Source organism: Mustelus asterias, unplaced genomic scaffold (assembly GCF_964213995.1).
Source record: "Mustelus asterias unplaced genomic scaffold, sMusAst1.hap1.1 HAP1_SCAFFOLD_539, whole genome shotgun sequence".
Lineage (NCBI taxonomy): Eukaryota > Metazoa > Chordata > Chondrichthyes > Carcharhiniformes > Triakidae > Mustelus > Mustelus asterias.
The window spans coordinates 43,195-59,475 of NW_027590490.1; the positions used below are offsets into that span (position 1 = coordinate 43,195).

Below are 16,281 nucleotides of genomic sequence, written 5' to 3' on the forward strand. Positions count from 1 at the left end.
CAGTACAAGTGTTTGGGAGGAGCAAGAACCTTACTTCGCCAGCCTGTGTGAGGCAATTGACCATTGAAAGTTATTTTGCAGATCTGATTGAAATCTAAGTGGGATTGTGCTTTGATTAAGTCAGATAATGAATGAACAGTAATCAGTCAGGCAGCATGCTCGGTGCAGGCTTGGAGGGCCGAAGGGCTGTTCCTGTGCTGTAATCTTCTTTGTTCAGTAGTGACATTATTAACTGTAGACATGTTTTCCTAAGGCTGTGTTTTCCGCTCAGGTCATTCACAGCTGGTATCTGGCTGACATTTTTATTTTTCTTTTCGAACCGGCTGCTGAAATGAAAGATGTCTTTTGTTTATCAGAAGTGATTCCTCTCGCTGCATTCGATGAACTACAAGTCAGGACAATGAATAGCCTTACGCGTGGGGTGGAATCAGGAGATGGAGCTTGACTGATGCACAAACAACCTGATTAATGGCAGATGGGAGACATCATCGAAAGATGTGTAAACATCTTGATTGTGGCCTTGTAGTGTCTATAAGGAGGATTGATAAGGAGCCATGCTTATCAGACTCTGTTTTGAGAGCATCGGAATGAAGACGCGAGAGGTTGGAATGGAGCCAGAAATTTGGCATAAAGGGACTCTGTTTCCAGGATTCATTGTTGCAGCTGGGGTGTAATAGTTAACCAGTCTAGATTGAGGGAGGAAAGGCAACTAGAAATGGACAATAAACGCTGGCCTAGCAACACTGCCCACATCCTGTAAATGAAATCAAAAAATATACATCTTATATATGGCATTTTTATTTGACAACTATGAAACAATTATTAATGATTAAAAGAAAATCAAAGATGTTAATAAAGAGAAAAACACCATATATAAAACATAATAATACATATAACTCAGCCGGTTTTTTCTTCCTTTGTTTTTAGTATTATCTTTCTTTCAAAGGGAAGGAGGCTAAAAACGGGTACCTACTTGCATTGTTGGGAAAATGTTAGAATCCATTATTAAGGAAGTAATAGCAGCACATTCAGAAAATCATTATCTATTCATCAGCCGGGGCATTGAGTTTAAAAATTGGCAAGTCATGTTACAGCTTTATAGAACCTTAGTTAGGCCGCACTTGGAATATAGTGTTCAATTCTGGTCGCCACACTACCAGAAGGATGTGGAGGTTTTGGAGAGCATACAGAAAAGATTTACCAGGATGTTGCCTGGTATGGAGGGCATTAGCTATGAGGAGAGGTTGGAGAAACTTGGTTTGTTCTCACTGGAACGACAGAGGTTATGGGGAGACCTGATAGAAGTCGACAAGATTGAGGGGCATAGACAGAGTGGATAGTCAGAAGCTTTTTCCCAGGGTGGAAGAGTCAATTATTATGGAGCACAGGTTTAAGGGGCAAGGTTTAAAAGAGATGTACGAGGCAGATTTTTTACACAGAGGGTAGTGGGTGCCTGGAACTCGTTGCCGGGGGAGGTAGTGGGAGCGGATACGGTAGTGACTTTTAAGGGGCATCTTGACAAATACATGAATAGGATGGGGATGGAGGGATATGGTCCCCGGAAGGATAGAGGGTTTTAGTTCAGTCGGGCAGCATGGTTGGTGCAGGCTTGGAGGGCCGAAGGGCCTGTTCCTGTGCTGGAATTTTCTTTGTTCTAATCAAGCAGAATCAGCATGGCTTTATTAAAGGGAAATCACGTCTGACTAATTTATTAGAAAGTCTCAACCAGAGTTGATAGACGGGAACCAGTAGATGCATTGTATATGTATTTCCAGAAGGTGTTCGACAAGGCTCACAAAAGGTTAAGTCATAAGATAAGTGCCCCTGGTGATGGAGGTGGTAGTTTGGCGTGGAGAATTGGCAAATGGGCAGGAAACAGAGAGTGGGGATAAGGAGTTCCTTTTCAAGTTGGCGACCAGTAACCATTGGAGTTCCACAGGGATCAGTGCTGGTATCGCAACTGTTTACAATATATGTGAGTAACTTGGAGGAAGGAAGTGAATGTACTGTAGCCAAATTTGCAGATGGAACAAAAATAGATGGGAGGGCAAGTTGTGAGAGGGATACAAGCAGTTTACAGAGAGATATTTATAGGTTAACTAAATAGGCAAAAAGTTGGCAAATGGAGTATCATGTGGGAAAATGTGAAGTTGCTCATTTTGGAAGGGAGAACAAAAGAACAGAGTATTATTTAAGTGGAGAAAAACTGCAGAAAGCTGCAACACAAAGGGACTTGGGGGAACTTGTGCAAGAAGTACAGAAAGCTAGCACACTGTTGTACAGAAGGAATGTTGGTCGGATCAGCCTTATCCTAATGAATGGCAGAGCAGCCTCAAGGTGCCGAACGGCCTGTTCCTATTTCTTATGGTCTTGCGGTGAACTTTTTGTAGTCACATGACAGTGTTTCTATAAGAGGCCAAAAAGCTGTTGGCTTTTTTTATTCATTTGTGGGATACGGGCATCACTGGATGGCCAGCATTTATTGCTGGATCAACCCCATTGCTGCAGCTCTGGAGTGTAGGCCAGACCACGTAAGGATGGTAGATTCCCCTCCCTAAAGGATATTAGTGAACTAGGTGGGTTTTTCCGACAATCGACAATGGTTTCATGGTCATCAGTAGATTCTTAATTCCAGATTTATTTTTAATTGAATTTAAATTCCACCATCGGCCGTGGCGGGATTCGAACCCGAGTCCCCAGAGCATTAGCCGGGTTTCTGAACCAATAGGCTAGTGATTATACCACTAGGCCATCGCCTCCCCAATGACATGATAACGAACGTTGCTCTCAAAGTTTTAGAGAATGTTTCAACGATTGTTCAAGTCTTTGATTTCATTGAATCCGATGGGTGGAGAGAAACATAGAAAATAGGAGCAGGAGGAGGCCATTCGGCCCTTCGAGCCTGCACTACCATTCATCACCATCATGGCTGATCATCCAACTCAGGAGCTTGATCCCACCTTCCCCCCATATCCTTTGATCCCCTTTGCCCCAAGAGCTATATCGAGCTGCTTCTTATAAGATGTGGATTTTATATGCTGAATACAATTTACTCTGAGATAGTCCTCAAACTCTTGTGAAACAAACCGTGAACCATTATTGCTAACAATCTGTTTTGGTTTATCAAATCCAGCAAAAATGTCATCAAGTTATCCAATGATTTGATCAGTTGGAGCAGATCTCATGATAACTTCTGGCCACTTTGAACGTGCATCAATTATAACTGTGAATATGTAACCTTCAAACTAACCAGCAGAACCTACATGCAATCGCTGCCGTGGCATTTCAGTCCACTCCCGAGAATGTAAAGGAGATAGTGATGATAGATTTCCTATCCCTTTCAGACAGCAGACTGTAGATCACTGACTCTCTGCAGTTAAAATCTGTTTCCTCATCTCCCATCTGGTATTATTTCCCCTCACAATTTGGAGAGATAGCACATACCCCTTCCTTGGCAATGTTCAGCTGCCTCTCAGCACTCTGCTTCTTGATGTTATAATATTGTACTTCCACCTCGTGTGTAAGCTGCAGCCATTTCTGAAGAGTTTCCGGTGGCGACCAGCTCCCGCGGGATTCCAACTCCTTTTCCGCTTTCTTCAGCGCCATGCGTACCTGAGAGAGACAGAGGCCTGTTTCAATTTCCATTCTCACCTTTTCAGCTGTCCCAGGGAAAGCAAGAACGTCACCGCACACCTTACTGCCATACGGTGGAGGGGTGGACGCTCCCAGCTCTGCCTTCTCACTTGCCAAGGCCATTAGCAGCTGAGACTGAACAGCAGAACCCGTGAACTTCAGACATAAACCCACAGAGCCAAGCTCTGCAGCCCTGGCATGGACCCCGCCCACCCACCCAATCAGGCCCTACCTATATCACACCCAGCCCCCTCCACACCCTGGCCCAGCTTTGCCCACACCCTGGCACCAGCCCTCCCCCCACCCTGGCACAGCTTTGCCCACACCCTGGCTCCAGCTTTGCCCACACCCTGGCACCAGCCCTCCCCCCACCCTGGCACCAGCCCTGCCCACACCCTGGCTCCAGCCCCCTTCACACCCTGGCACAGCCCCATCCACATCCTGGCACAGCCCCATCCACATCCTGGCTCCAGCCCTGCCCCACACCCTGGCTCCAGCCCTGCCCCCCCACCCTGGCACAGCCCCATCCGCACCCGCGAGCTTCCACCCACATCTGTCCCTGTTCAGCTATGAGTAAACACATCCCAATGCGTCACACTGTACCTGATCCTAGCGAAACGTACAAATCCCACCTGTTCCAATTCCTCCTCCGCATATTTTTGGCGACTCAGCTCGTTCTCTGTGCCTTCCCGCAGTTCCCGCAGTCTCTGTGCTTCCTGCTTTGCGGCGTTGATCTCATCTCGCAGCTTCTGCTCCAGGTTAACTTTCTCCACCTCGACAGATCGATGTTCCTCCTGCGCCTTCTGCAGCCTGCAGGTCCAAGAGTTCAAAACATCCTCAAACCTCACTGTAACATCACATTCGGGGAAAAGCAGTCTCCTGATTTCATACCCGGACCTGGTTATAACTTTAAGGTGGGAGACAGAAAACTCCCCAAATGAACAGAGAGGTGCAGACAATTTAGCTTCAGTTAGAACTTTTCCTTCAATCAACAGGGTCATGTTGCAGATTATCATAGAATCCCTACAGTGCAGGAGGCCATTCGGCCCATCAGGTGCGCACCAACTCTCTGACAGAGCATCTTACCCAGGACCAGTCCCCCACCCTATCCCTGTGACCCCACACATTTACCATGGTCAACCCATCTAATGTACACATCTTGGGACTGTGGGAGGAAACCCACGCAGACACAGGGAGAACATGCAAGCTCCACACAGACAGTCACCCAAGGCTGGAATCAAACCCAGGTCCCTGGCGCTGTGGGGCAGCAGTGCCAGCTACAGGGCTGCTGTTACGTGACTAATGATTTAGCTGCCGCCCCGCCCTCAGTCCTTTTTAAAGGATCCATTCCCAGAATGTGGGCATCGCTGGGATCTGTTATCTGTCTCTAGTTGTTCTTAAAATGGTGGGAATAGAGTGGGGGTTTGGTGGGTGCTGGTTTGGTGGGTGCTGGTTTTAAGCTTCGAGTGCAACTGTTCTAATTTTTTTCTGGTGCCAGCTGACAGATTATCAGTGTGTTCATTTTGCTCTGGCGGGATTTAAATTAACAACTGTCCAGTACAGTAACCAGCACATCACCATGTCCCACTGATTCCATTGTACAGCCCTGAACTCTCCCTTCACAGGGTCAGACTAGATAACTGTCCACAAATGTTTAGGATATCATGGAGGTTTACAGCATAGAAACAGACCCTTCGGCCCAACTTGTCCATGCTGCCCCCTTTTTTAAACCACTAAGCTAGTCCCAATTGCCCATGTTTGGCGTATATTTACGAAAGAATTGAAGGTTTGAGGCAACTCTGCAGCTTCTGAAAAAGCCTGGCCTCATTAAAAGTGAACATGAAAGTGACAGATTGCAGATAAAACCCAACAAATTCATTAACGCGCGGTAGGGGAGGAATTCTGCCGTCCTTACCCAGTCTGGGCCAAGTTATGAGTCCAGACCCACCGCAATGTGGCTGTCGCTTAACTACCTGCTGAATGGCCCTGCCAACCAGTTGGATCAAACCCACTACCAGCTGCTGCCACCAGCCCATCTTCTCAGGGCAACTGTGGCTGGGCAATGAACACTGGCCTTGCCAGGAAGGCCCACTCCCCGGGAATGGATAAGAAGAAAACAACCAGGGACAAACACTTGGTACAGAAGGCAGATTTACTTAGATCAGCCATCTCACTTGGCTAACAAACCCATCCCTGCCCAGGCTTAATGTCTCTGCATCTTCAGGGTTGTGTAATGAAGTGACACTTATGGAGTGATCCTTGTCCCAATTTCTTACCCTGATCCTGCAGCTTGGCTTTTCATCGCACTCTCACCTTTCCTGCAGGTCGTGCAGACTCTGCTCTGCTTTCTGTAATCCCTCCAGGTCCTTCATCATTTTCTTCATGTGCTCCTTGGAATAACGGTTCTGGATGTATGCAAACCAGCAACCACCCACACCAATAACGATGGAAACCACCAACATGAAATCCTTCAGGTGATTGTGGCGAGTCACTACAAATCCAAGACATAGGGTAAATATTTCACAAGCACAGAATGGTTACAGTAAAGAAAGCGGCCATTCAGCCCGTCATGCCAGTGCTGGCTCTCTGAAGAAGCAGTGTCATTCGTCTGTCTTCTCCCTGTGGCACGGCTTTCTTCCTCTACAGATAAACCACCTCTTGAAACTGTTGATTGATTCTTCCTTGACCGCACCCTCACACAGTGCATTCCCGATCCTCACCCTCACACAGTGCATTCCCGATCCTCACCCTCACACAGTGCATTCCCAATCCTCACCCTCACACAGTGCATTCCCGATCCGCACCCTCACACAGTGCATTCCCAATCCTCACCCTCACACAGTGCATTCCCGATCCGCACCCTCACACAGTGCATTCCCGATCCTCACCCTCACACAGTGCATTCCCGATCCGCACCCTCACACAGTGCATTCCCGATCCACACCCTCACACAGTGCATTCCCGATCCACACCCTCACACAGTGCATTCCCGATCCTCACCCTCACACAGTGCATTCCCGATCCGCACCCTCACACAGTGCATTCCCGATCCTCACCCTCACACAGTGCATTCCCGATCCGCACCCTCACACAGTGCATTCCCGATCCTAACCATCGACCGCACCCTCACACAGTGCATTCCCGATCCGCACCCTCACACAGTGCATTCCCGATCCCAACCATCGACCGCACTCTCACACAGTGCATTCCCGATCCACACCCTCACACAGTGCATTCCCGATCCTAACCATCGACCGCACCCTCACACAGTGCATTCCCGATCCACACCCTCACACAGTGCATTCCCGATCCTCACCCTCACACAGTGCATTCCCGATCCACACCCTCACACAGTGCATTCCCGATCCCAACCATCGACCGCACTCTCACACAGTGCATTCCCGATCCACACCCTCACACAGTGCATTCCCGATCCACACCCTCACACAGTGCATTCCCGATCCCAACCATCGACCGCACTCTCACACAGTGCATTCCCGATCCACACCCTCACACAGTGCATTCCCGATCCGCACCCTCACACAGTGCATTCCCGATCCCAACCATCGACCGCACTCTCACACAGTGCATTCCCGATCCACACTCTCACACAGTGCATTCCCGATCCACACCCTCACACAGTGCATTCCCGATCCGCACCCTCACACAGTGCATTCCCGATCCACACTCTCACACAGTGCATTCCCGATCCACACCCTCACACAGTGCATTCCCGATCCACACCCTCACACAGTGCATTCCCGATCCACACCCTCACACAGTGCATTCCCGATCCTCACCCTCACACAGTGCATTCCCGATCCGCACCCTCACACAGTGCATTCCCGATCCTCACCCTCACACAGTGCATTCCCGATCCGCACCCTCACACAGTGCATTCCCGATCCACACCCTCACACAGTGCATTCCCGATCCACACCCTCTCACAGTGCATTCCCGATCCCAACCATCGACCGCACCCTCTCACAGTGCATTCCCAATCCTAACCATCGACCGCACCCTCTCAGTGCATTCCCGATCCTAACCATCGACCGCACCCTCACACAGTGCATTCCTGATCCTAACCATCGACCACACCCTCACACAGTGCATTCCCGATCCACACCCTCACACAGTGCATTCCCGATCCACACCCTCACACAGTGCATTCCCGATCCTAACCATCGACCACACCCTCACACAGTGCATTCCCGATCCACACCCTCACACAGTGCATTCCTGATCCTAACCATCGACCGCACCCTCACACAGTGCATTCCTGATCCTAACCATCGACCACACCCTCACACAGTGCATTCCCGATCCACACCCTCACACAGTGCATTCCCGATCCACACCCTCACACAGTGCATTCCCGATCCTAACCATCGACCACACCCTCACACAGTGCATTCCCGATCCACACCCTCACACAGTGCATTCCCGATCCTAACCATCGACCGCACCCTCACACAGTGCATTCCCGATCCTCACCCTCACACAGTGCATTCCCGATCCTCACCCTCACACAGTGCATTCCCGATCCTCACCCTCACACAGTGCATTCCCGATCCACACCCTCACACAGTGCATTCCCGATCCTAACCATCGACCGCACCCTCACACAGTGCATTCCCGATCCTAACCATCGACCGCACCCTCACAGTGCATTCCAGATCCTAACCATCGACCGCACCCTCACACAGTGCATTCCCGATCCTAACCATCGACCGCACCCTCACACAGTGCATTCCCAATCCTAACCATCGACCGCACTCTCACACAGTGCATTCCCGATCCACACCCTCACACAGTGCATTCCCAATCCTAACCATCGACCGCACCCTCACAGTGCATTCCCGATCCTAACCATCGACCGCACCCTCACACAGTGCATTCCCGATCCACACCCTCACACAGTGCATTCCCGATCCTAACCATCGACCGCACCCTCACACAGTGCATTCCCGATCCACACCCTCACACAGTGCATTCCCGATCCTAACCATCGACCGCACCCTCAAACAGTGCATTCCCGATCCTCACCCTCACACAGTGCATTCCCGATCCACACCCTCACACAGTGCATTCCCGATCCTAACCATAGACCGCACCCTCTCACAGTGCATTCCCAATCCTAACCATCGACCACACCCTCTCTCAGTGCATTCCTGATCCTAACCATCGACCACACCCTCACACAGTGCATTCCCGATCCTAACCATAGACCGCACCCTCTCTCAGTGCATTCCTGATCCTAACCATCGACCACACCCTCACACAGTGCATTCCCGATCCTAACCATAGACCGCACCCTCACACAGTGCATTCCCGATCCTAACCATCGACCACACTCTCACACAGTGCATTCCCGATCCTAACCATCGACCGCACCCTCACACAGTGCATTCCCGATCCACACCCTCACACAGTGCATTCCCGATCCTAACCATCGACCGCACCCTCACACAGTGCATTCCTGATCCTAACCATCGACCGCACCCTCTCACAGTGCATTCCTGATCCTAACCATCGACCGCACCCTCACACAGTGCATTCCCGATCCTCACCCTCACACAGTGCATTCCCGATCCACACCCTCACACAGTGCATTCCCGATCCTAACCATAGACCGCACCCTCTCACAGTGCATTCCCGATCCTAACCATCGACCGCACCCTCTCACAGTGCATTCCCGATCCTAACCATCGACCGCACCCTCTCACAGTGCATTCCCAATCCTAACCATCGACCGCACCCTCACACAGTGCATTCCCGATCCTAACCATCGACCGCACCCTCACACAGTGCATTCCCAATCCTAACCATCGACCGCACCCTCACACAGTGCATTCCCGATCCACACCCTCACACAGTGCATTCCCGATCCTAACCATCGACCGCACCCTCTCACAGTGCATTCCCAATCCTAACCATCGACCGCACCCTCACACAGTGCATTCCCGATCCTAACCATCGACCGCACCCTCACACAGTGCATTCCCAATCCTAACCATCGACCACACCCTCACACAGTGCATTCCCGATCCTAACCATCGACCACACTCTCACACAGTGCATTCCTGATCCTAACCATCGACCGCACCCTCACACAGTGCATTCCCGATCCTAACCATCGACCACACTCTCACACAGTGCATTCCCGATCCTAACCATCGACCGCACTCTCACACAGTGCATTCCCGATCCTAACCATCGACCACACCCTCACACAGTGCATTCCCGATCCACACCCTCACACAGTGCATTCCCGATCCTAACCATCGACCGCACCCTCACACAGTGCATTCCCGATCCACACCCTCACACAGTGCATTCCCGATCCTAACCATCGACCACACTCTCACACAGTGCATTCCCGATCCACACTCTCACACAGTGCATTCCCGATCCACACCCTCACACAGTGCATTCCCGATCCTAACCATCGACCACACTCTCACACAGTGCATTCCCGATCCACACCCTCACACAGTGCATTCCCGATCCTAACCATCGACCGCACCCTCACACAGTGCATTCCCGATCCTCACCCTCACACAGTGCATTCCCGATCCTAACCATCAACCGCACCCTCACACAGTGCATTCCCGATCCTCACCCTCACACAGTGCATTCCCGATCCTCACCCTCACACAGTGCATTCCAGATCCTAACCATCGACCGCACCCTCACACAGTGCATTCCCGATCCTAACCATCGACCACACTCTCACACAGTGCATTCCCGATCCTCACCCTCACACAGTGCATTCCAGATCCTAACCATCGACCGCACCCTCACACAGTGCATTCCCGATCCTAACCATCGACCACACTCTCACACAGTGCATTCCCGATCCTCACCCTCACACAGTGCATTCCAGATCCTAACCATCGACCGCACCCTCACACAGTGCATTCCCGATCCTAACCATCGACCACACTCTCTCACAGTGCATTCCCGATCCTAACCATCGACCACACTCTCACACAGTGCATTCCCGATCCTCACCCTCACACAGTGCATTCCAGATCCTAACCATCGACCGCACCCTCACACAGTGCATTCCCGATCCTAACCATCGACCGCACCCTCACACAGTGCATTCCCGATCCTCACCCTCACACAGTGCATTCCCGATCCTAACCATCGACCGCACCCTCACACAGTGCATTCCCGATCCTCACCCTCACACAGTGCATTCCCGATCCTCACCCTCACACAGTGCATTCCAGATCCTAACCATCGACCGCACCCTCACACAGTGCATTCCCGATCTAACCATCGACGCGTGAAAAGCTTTTTCCTCTTCATTCTCCATTGCTTCTTTTCACAATTGCCTTCAATCTACGCCCTGACATTCTCAGTGCTTCCACCAGTGGGAACAGTATCTCCCTTTCTACTCTGTCCAGACCGTTCAGGGTTTTGAATATTTCTATCAAATCTCCTCTCAACCTGCCCTTTTCAAAGGAACCAGGCCCAACCTCTCCACTCTGTGTAAATGAAGTCTATCATCCCTGGAACCATTCTCATGAATCACTTCTGGACTCTCTTTGATACCTCCACATTCCTAAAGGGTGCATGAAGAATAAGACTTCAGTGCATTTAGCACGGAGTGAGATGCAGAGTAAAGCTCCCTGCACACTGTCCCCATCAAACACTCCCAGGACAGGTACAGCACGGGGTTAGATACAGAGTAAAGCTCCCTCTACACTGTCCCCCATCAAACACTCCCAGGACAGGTACAGCACGGGGTTAGATACAGAGTAAAGCTCCCTCTACACTGTCCCCCATCAAACACTCCCAGGACAGGTACAGCACGGGGTTAGATACAGAGTAAAGCTCCCTCTACACTGTCCCCATCAAACACTCCCAGGACAGGTACAGCACGGGGTTAGATACAGAGTAAAGCTTCCTCTACACTGTCCCCATCAAACACTCCCAGGACAGGTACAGCACGGGGTTAGATACAGAGTAAAGCTCCCTCTACACTGTCCCCATCAAACACTCCCAGGACAGGTACAGCACGGGGTTAGATACAGAGTAAAGCTCCCTCTACACTGTCCCCATCAAACACTCCCAGGACAGGTACAGCACGGGGTTAGATACAGAGCAAAGCTCCCTCTACACTGTCCCCCCATCAAACACTCCCAGGACAGGTACAGCACGGGGTTAGATACAGAGTAAAGCTCCCTCTACACTGTCCCCCATCAAACACTCCCAGGACAGGTACAGCACGGGGTTAGATACAGAGTAAAGCTCCCTCTACACTGTCCCCATCAAACACTCCCAGGACAGGTACAGCACGGGGTTAGATACAGAATAAAGCTCCCTCTACACTGTCCCCCAACAAACACTCCCAGGACAGGTACAGCACAGATAATGCTGCTTCTGTACAGATGCAGACATGAAGCAGTGTTTCTAAATATCCAATAAAGTTACTGCGCTCCACATATTGGCCGTGTCTCACTGAGACTACGAATGATAGTTGAAGCTGTGTAGTTTTGCAGTGCAAGTCTGTACACACTGGGCTATGTTTTAAGAATCACCAAACACACTTCACAAGAAGCTGTAACCTGCTTTTTTACACTCACTGCAGGGGTGAACATACAGACCCACTAACTTCACACTATTACTGACACTAAGTACTTTGCATGGGGCTGTCAAAATAAGGCGGCCACTTATAAATCCAAGAGAGTTCAGGAAAAACCTCTTTGCCCAGGGAGTGATGGGAATGTGAAATTCATTCCAGAGAGTGGTTACGGTGAATATTTAAGCACCAGTTAGAAAGGCAGTTGCAGGAGAAAGGAGGATAAGAGCGTGTTGAGATAATTGAAGATTGAAGAATCATTGACAGAGTCCTAGCGGAGCTGAGTGGTGTGTTTTTGAAAGGTTGTGTAATACAATCACATTATCTCTCAGTGTGTTCCCCAGCAGCAGCACAGCACTTCATTTGCTTTTCCCCGCTGTTACGATGGAGATGGGAGGTGGTGCACTGTCTGCCTCCAGTTCCATTACTCCACGGGTTTCAACTTATATTTAAATGATTTCTCCAGCTGGCTACACAGCCAAATCTGTGCCTTACCCATTAATCTCAGAATTACCGCTCAATGTCCAGCTTTCTGCAATAAATTCGTAGTTTATTCTAAAACTAGATGTGCCGAACAGAAAGGCAAGGCTTAGTAACAAACAATATGAAATTTGAAAGTCCAATCCTTACTCACACCAGATAACAAGACAAGAGTCACTGTGCTGAAAGGTTAAAAGTGAAAAGGTTGAAGGGGAAAGGATGGATGGCGGTGGCCGGGTCCTTGAAATGGTGTCCAGGTTTCTTAGCCCTGCTCTGGGAAACAATTGGTGATTCTTGTGCTACGTTTCAGGTGGACTCGAGGGGCCCTGGCAGTCAGTGGATTTCAGAATGTGGAAGGAGCTCAGAGCAACTCGCACTCACTTCCTGCTCTGATCTGGTGTGCTCTTTACCCCAGCAGTTCATCGTCTGCCCTCCCCCAGAGCGAAACCTCAGCCAGCTTTGTAAGCACCGCTTTCTTGCTATGTCATAAACCACCATGTGACCCCCTTCTGCACACATCCACCGGGGTCAAAGGTTCCCAGCTTCTTTAAAACTGCTTCATGATTCTTTCCTGTAAGATGCTGACTTTTCCAGAAGCAGCAGCAACCAGGGTCCTTGCATTAACCCAACCGGAGACAGCAAAAAAACCCAAGTTCTTCCAGAATGTCCTTTGTCCTTGAACCTAGAACAGTACAGCACAGAACAGGCCCTTCGGCCCACGATGTTGTGCCGAGCTTTGTCTGAAACCCAGATCAAGCTATTTCCTCCCTATCATCCCGAAGTACTCCATGTGCCTATCCAATAGCTTCTTAAATGTTCCTAAAATTTCTGACTCCACTATCCCTGCAGGCAGTCCATTCCACACCCCAACCACACTCTGAGTAAAAAACCTACCTCGGACATCCTTCCTATATCTCCCACCATGAACCCTATAGTTATGCCCCCTAGTTACCGCTCCATTCACCCGATGAAATAGTCTTTGAACGTTCACTCTATCTATCCCCCTCATCATTTTATAAACCTCTATCAAGTCTCCTCTCAACCTCCTCCGCTCCAAAGAGAAAAGCCCAAGTTCCCTCAACCTTTCCTCATAAGACCTACCCTCCAAACCAAGCAGCATCCTGGTAAATCTCCTCTGCACTCTTTCCAATGTCTCCACATCCTTCTTATAGTGAGGTGACCAGAACTGCACACAATATTCCAAATGTGGTCTCACCAAGGTCCTGTACAGTTGCAGCATAACCCCATGGCTCTTAAACTCAAACCCCGTTAATGAACGCCAACACACTATAGGCCTTCTTCACGGCTCTATCCACTTGAGTGGCAACCTTCAGAGATCTATGGATATGAACCCCAAGATCTCTCTGTTCCTCCACATTCTTCAGAACCCTACCTTTGACCCTGTAATCCACATTTAAATTTGTCCTACCAAAATGAATCACCTTGCATTTGTCAGGGTTAAACTCCATTTGCCATTTTTCAGCCCAGCTCTGCATCCTATCTATGTCTCTTTGCAGCCTACAACAGATGAAGATGAACCTTTTTCCATGATTAAAGTGTTTATAACACCTGTCCCAGTACAATTTAATGGTTTCTGGTAGATGTGACATCGCAAGAAGGGGTTGTATTTTCTGTAAATGTTTAGGGAATGGAACAGTTGCCTGTGTCCTGGCACTGATGTGGGATTGGGAAGCAATGATGGACAAGTATGACTGACTTCATCTCACCTGCTCTCTGCCCAGCTGCTGTGGGCCACTGTACCCCAGTCAATGGAAACATTAAACAGCTGAAATTAAATTCAGATTAACACTTCCTATTTTTGAAGCAGCAGTGAGATAAGGCATTGTATTTTTAGCGCTCCAGCCGTTATTGGAAAGCTGATGCCTTTGCTTTGAACAGACTTTTTCAACTTGCTTCAAGGATTTACCCCAATGTTCAAACACCCCTCCACCAGCAGACAGACTCACAACCTCCCTGTTACTACTAGATGTCCAAACCCTCTCTTAGTCTCCCTCCCTGTACAACAGTCACTGCTCACCAATGTTCATCATTCAATGCGAAACCCCCCAGGCTATTCTCTCTACCTCTGCTCTGTATCCTTGTTGTATTGAAACTGAAGCTAACGACACTCTATTTCTTCCTTCAATATTGCATTCTGGGGATTTCAGACTGTACAACACCTTATCATCCCCAATTCAAGACCCTGCATTTATATAGTGCCTTTAACATAGAAAACAATAAAAAATGCTTCAAAGGAGTGTCAGCAGGAGAGCCACATGGTCAGTGCTGGGTCCTCAGGGTTACTCAGGGTCAATGCTGGGTCCTCAGGGTCAGTGCTGGGTCCTCAGGGTTACTCAGGGTCAATGCTGGGTCCTCAGGGTCAGTGCTGGGTCCTCAGGGTTACTCGGGGTCAGTGCTGGGTCCTCAGGGTTATTCAGGGTCAGTGCTGGGCCCTCAGGGTTACTCAGGGTCAGTGCTGGGTCCTCAGGGTTATTCAGGGTCAGTGCTGGGTCCTCAGGGTTATTCAGGGTCAGTGCTGGGCCCTCAGGGTTATTCAGGGTCAGTGCTGGGTCCTCAGGGTTATTCAGGGTCAGTGCTGGGCCTTCAGGGTTATTCAGGGTCAGTGCTGGGTCCTCAGGGTTATTCAGGGTCAGTGCTGGGCCTTCAGGGTTATTCAGGGTCAGTGCTGGGTCCTCAGGGTTATTCAGGGTCAGTGCTGGGCCCTCAGGGTTACTCAGGGTCAGTGCTGGGCCCTCAGGGTTACTCAGGGTCAGTGCTGGGTGCTCAGAGTTATTCAGGGTCAGTGCTGGGCCCTCAGGGTTATTCAGGGTCAGTGCTGGGTCCTCAGGGTTACTCAGGGTCAGTGCTGGGCCCTCAGGGTTATTCAGGGTCAGTGCTGGGTCCTCAGGGTTATTCAGGGTCAGTGCTGGGTCCTCAGGGTTATTCAGGGTCAGTGCTGGGTGCTCAGGGTTACTCAGGGTCAGTGCTGGGCCCTCAGGGTTATTCAGGGTCAGTGCTGGGTCCTCAGGGTTATTCAGGGTCAGTGCTGGGCCCTCAGGGTTACTCAGGGTCAGTGCTGGGCCCTCAGGGTTATTCAGGGTCAGTGCTGGGCCCTCAGGGTTATTCAGGGTCAGTGCTGGGCCCTCAGGGTTACTCAGGGTCAGTGCTGGGCCCTCAGGGTTATTCAGGGTCAGTGCTGGGTCCTCAGGGTTATTCAGGGTCAGTGCTGGGCCCTCAGGGTTATTCAGGGTCAGTGCTGGGCCCTCAGGGTTATTCAGGGTCAGTGCTGGGCCCTCAGGGTTATTCAGGGTCAGTGCTGGGTGCTCAGGGTTATTCAGGGTCAGTGCTGGGTCCTCAGGGTTATTCAGGGTCAGTGCTGGGCCCTCAGGGTTATTCAGGGTCAGTGCTGGGTGCTCAGGGTTATTCAGGGTCAGTGCTGGGTCCTCAGGGTTATTCAGGGTCAGTGCTGGGTCCTCAGGGTTATTCAGGGTCAGTGCTGGGCCCTCAGGGTTATTCAGGGTCAGTGCTGGGTGCTCAGGGTTATTCAGGGTCAGTGCTGGGCCCTCAGGGTTATT

General features: G+C 50.3%; 1 protein-coding gene across 17 annotated transcripts in view; it reads right to left on the reverse strand.

The window, feature by feature from the left end:
• Window positions 1-16,281, reverse strand: part of LOC144486965 (stromal interaction molecule 1-like) — a 138,309-nt gene that overhangs the window by 41,936 nt on the left and 80,092 nt on the right. For 9 of the 17 annotated variants that reach the window (XM_078205001.1, XM_078204993.1, XM_078204997.1 and 6 more), the window contains 3 exons: window positions 5,947-6,124; window positions 4,266-4,443; window positions 3,445-3,612 (listed from right to left, as the gene is read on the reverse strand). In XM_078205001.1, coding sequence (XP_078061127.1) covers window positions 3,445-3,612; window positions 4,266-4,443; window positions 5,947-6,124 — 524 coding nt within the window. Of the gene's footprint in view, window positions 1-3,444; window positions 3,613-4,256; window positions 4,444-5,946; window positions 6,125-16,281 lie in introns of all 17 variants that reach the window. The other 8 variants (XM_078204992.1, XM_078204994.1, XM_078204985.1 and 5 more) reach the window with 1 other exon arrangement.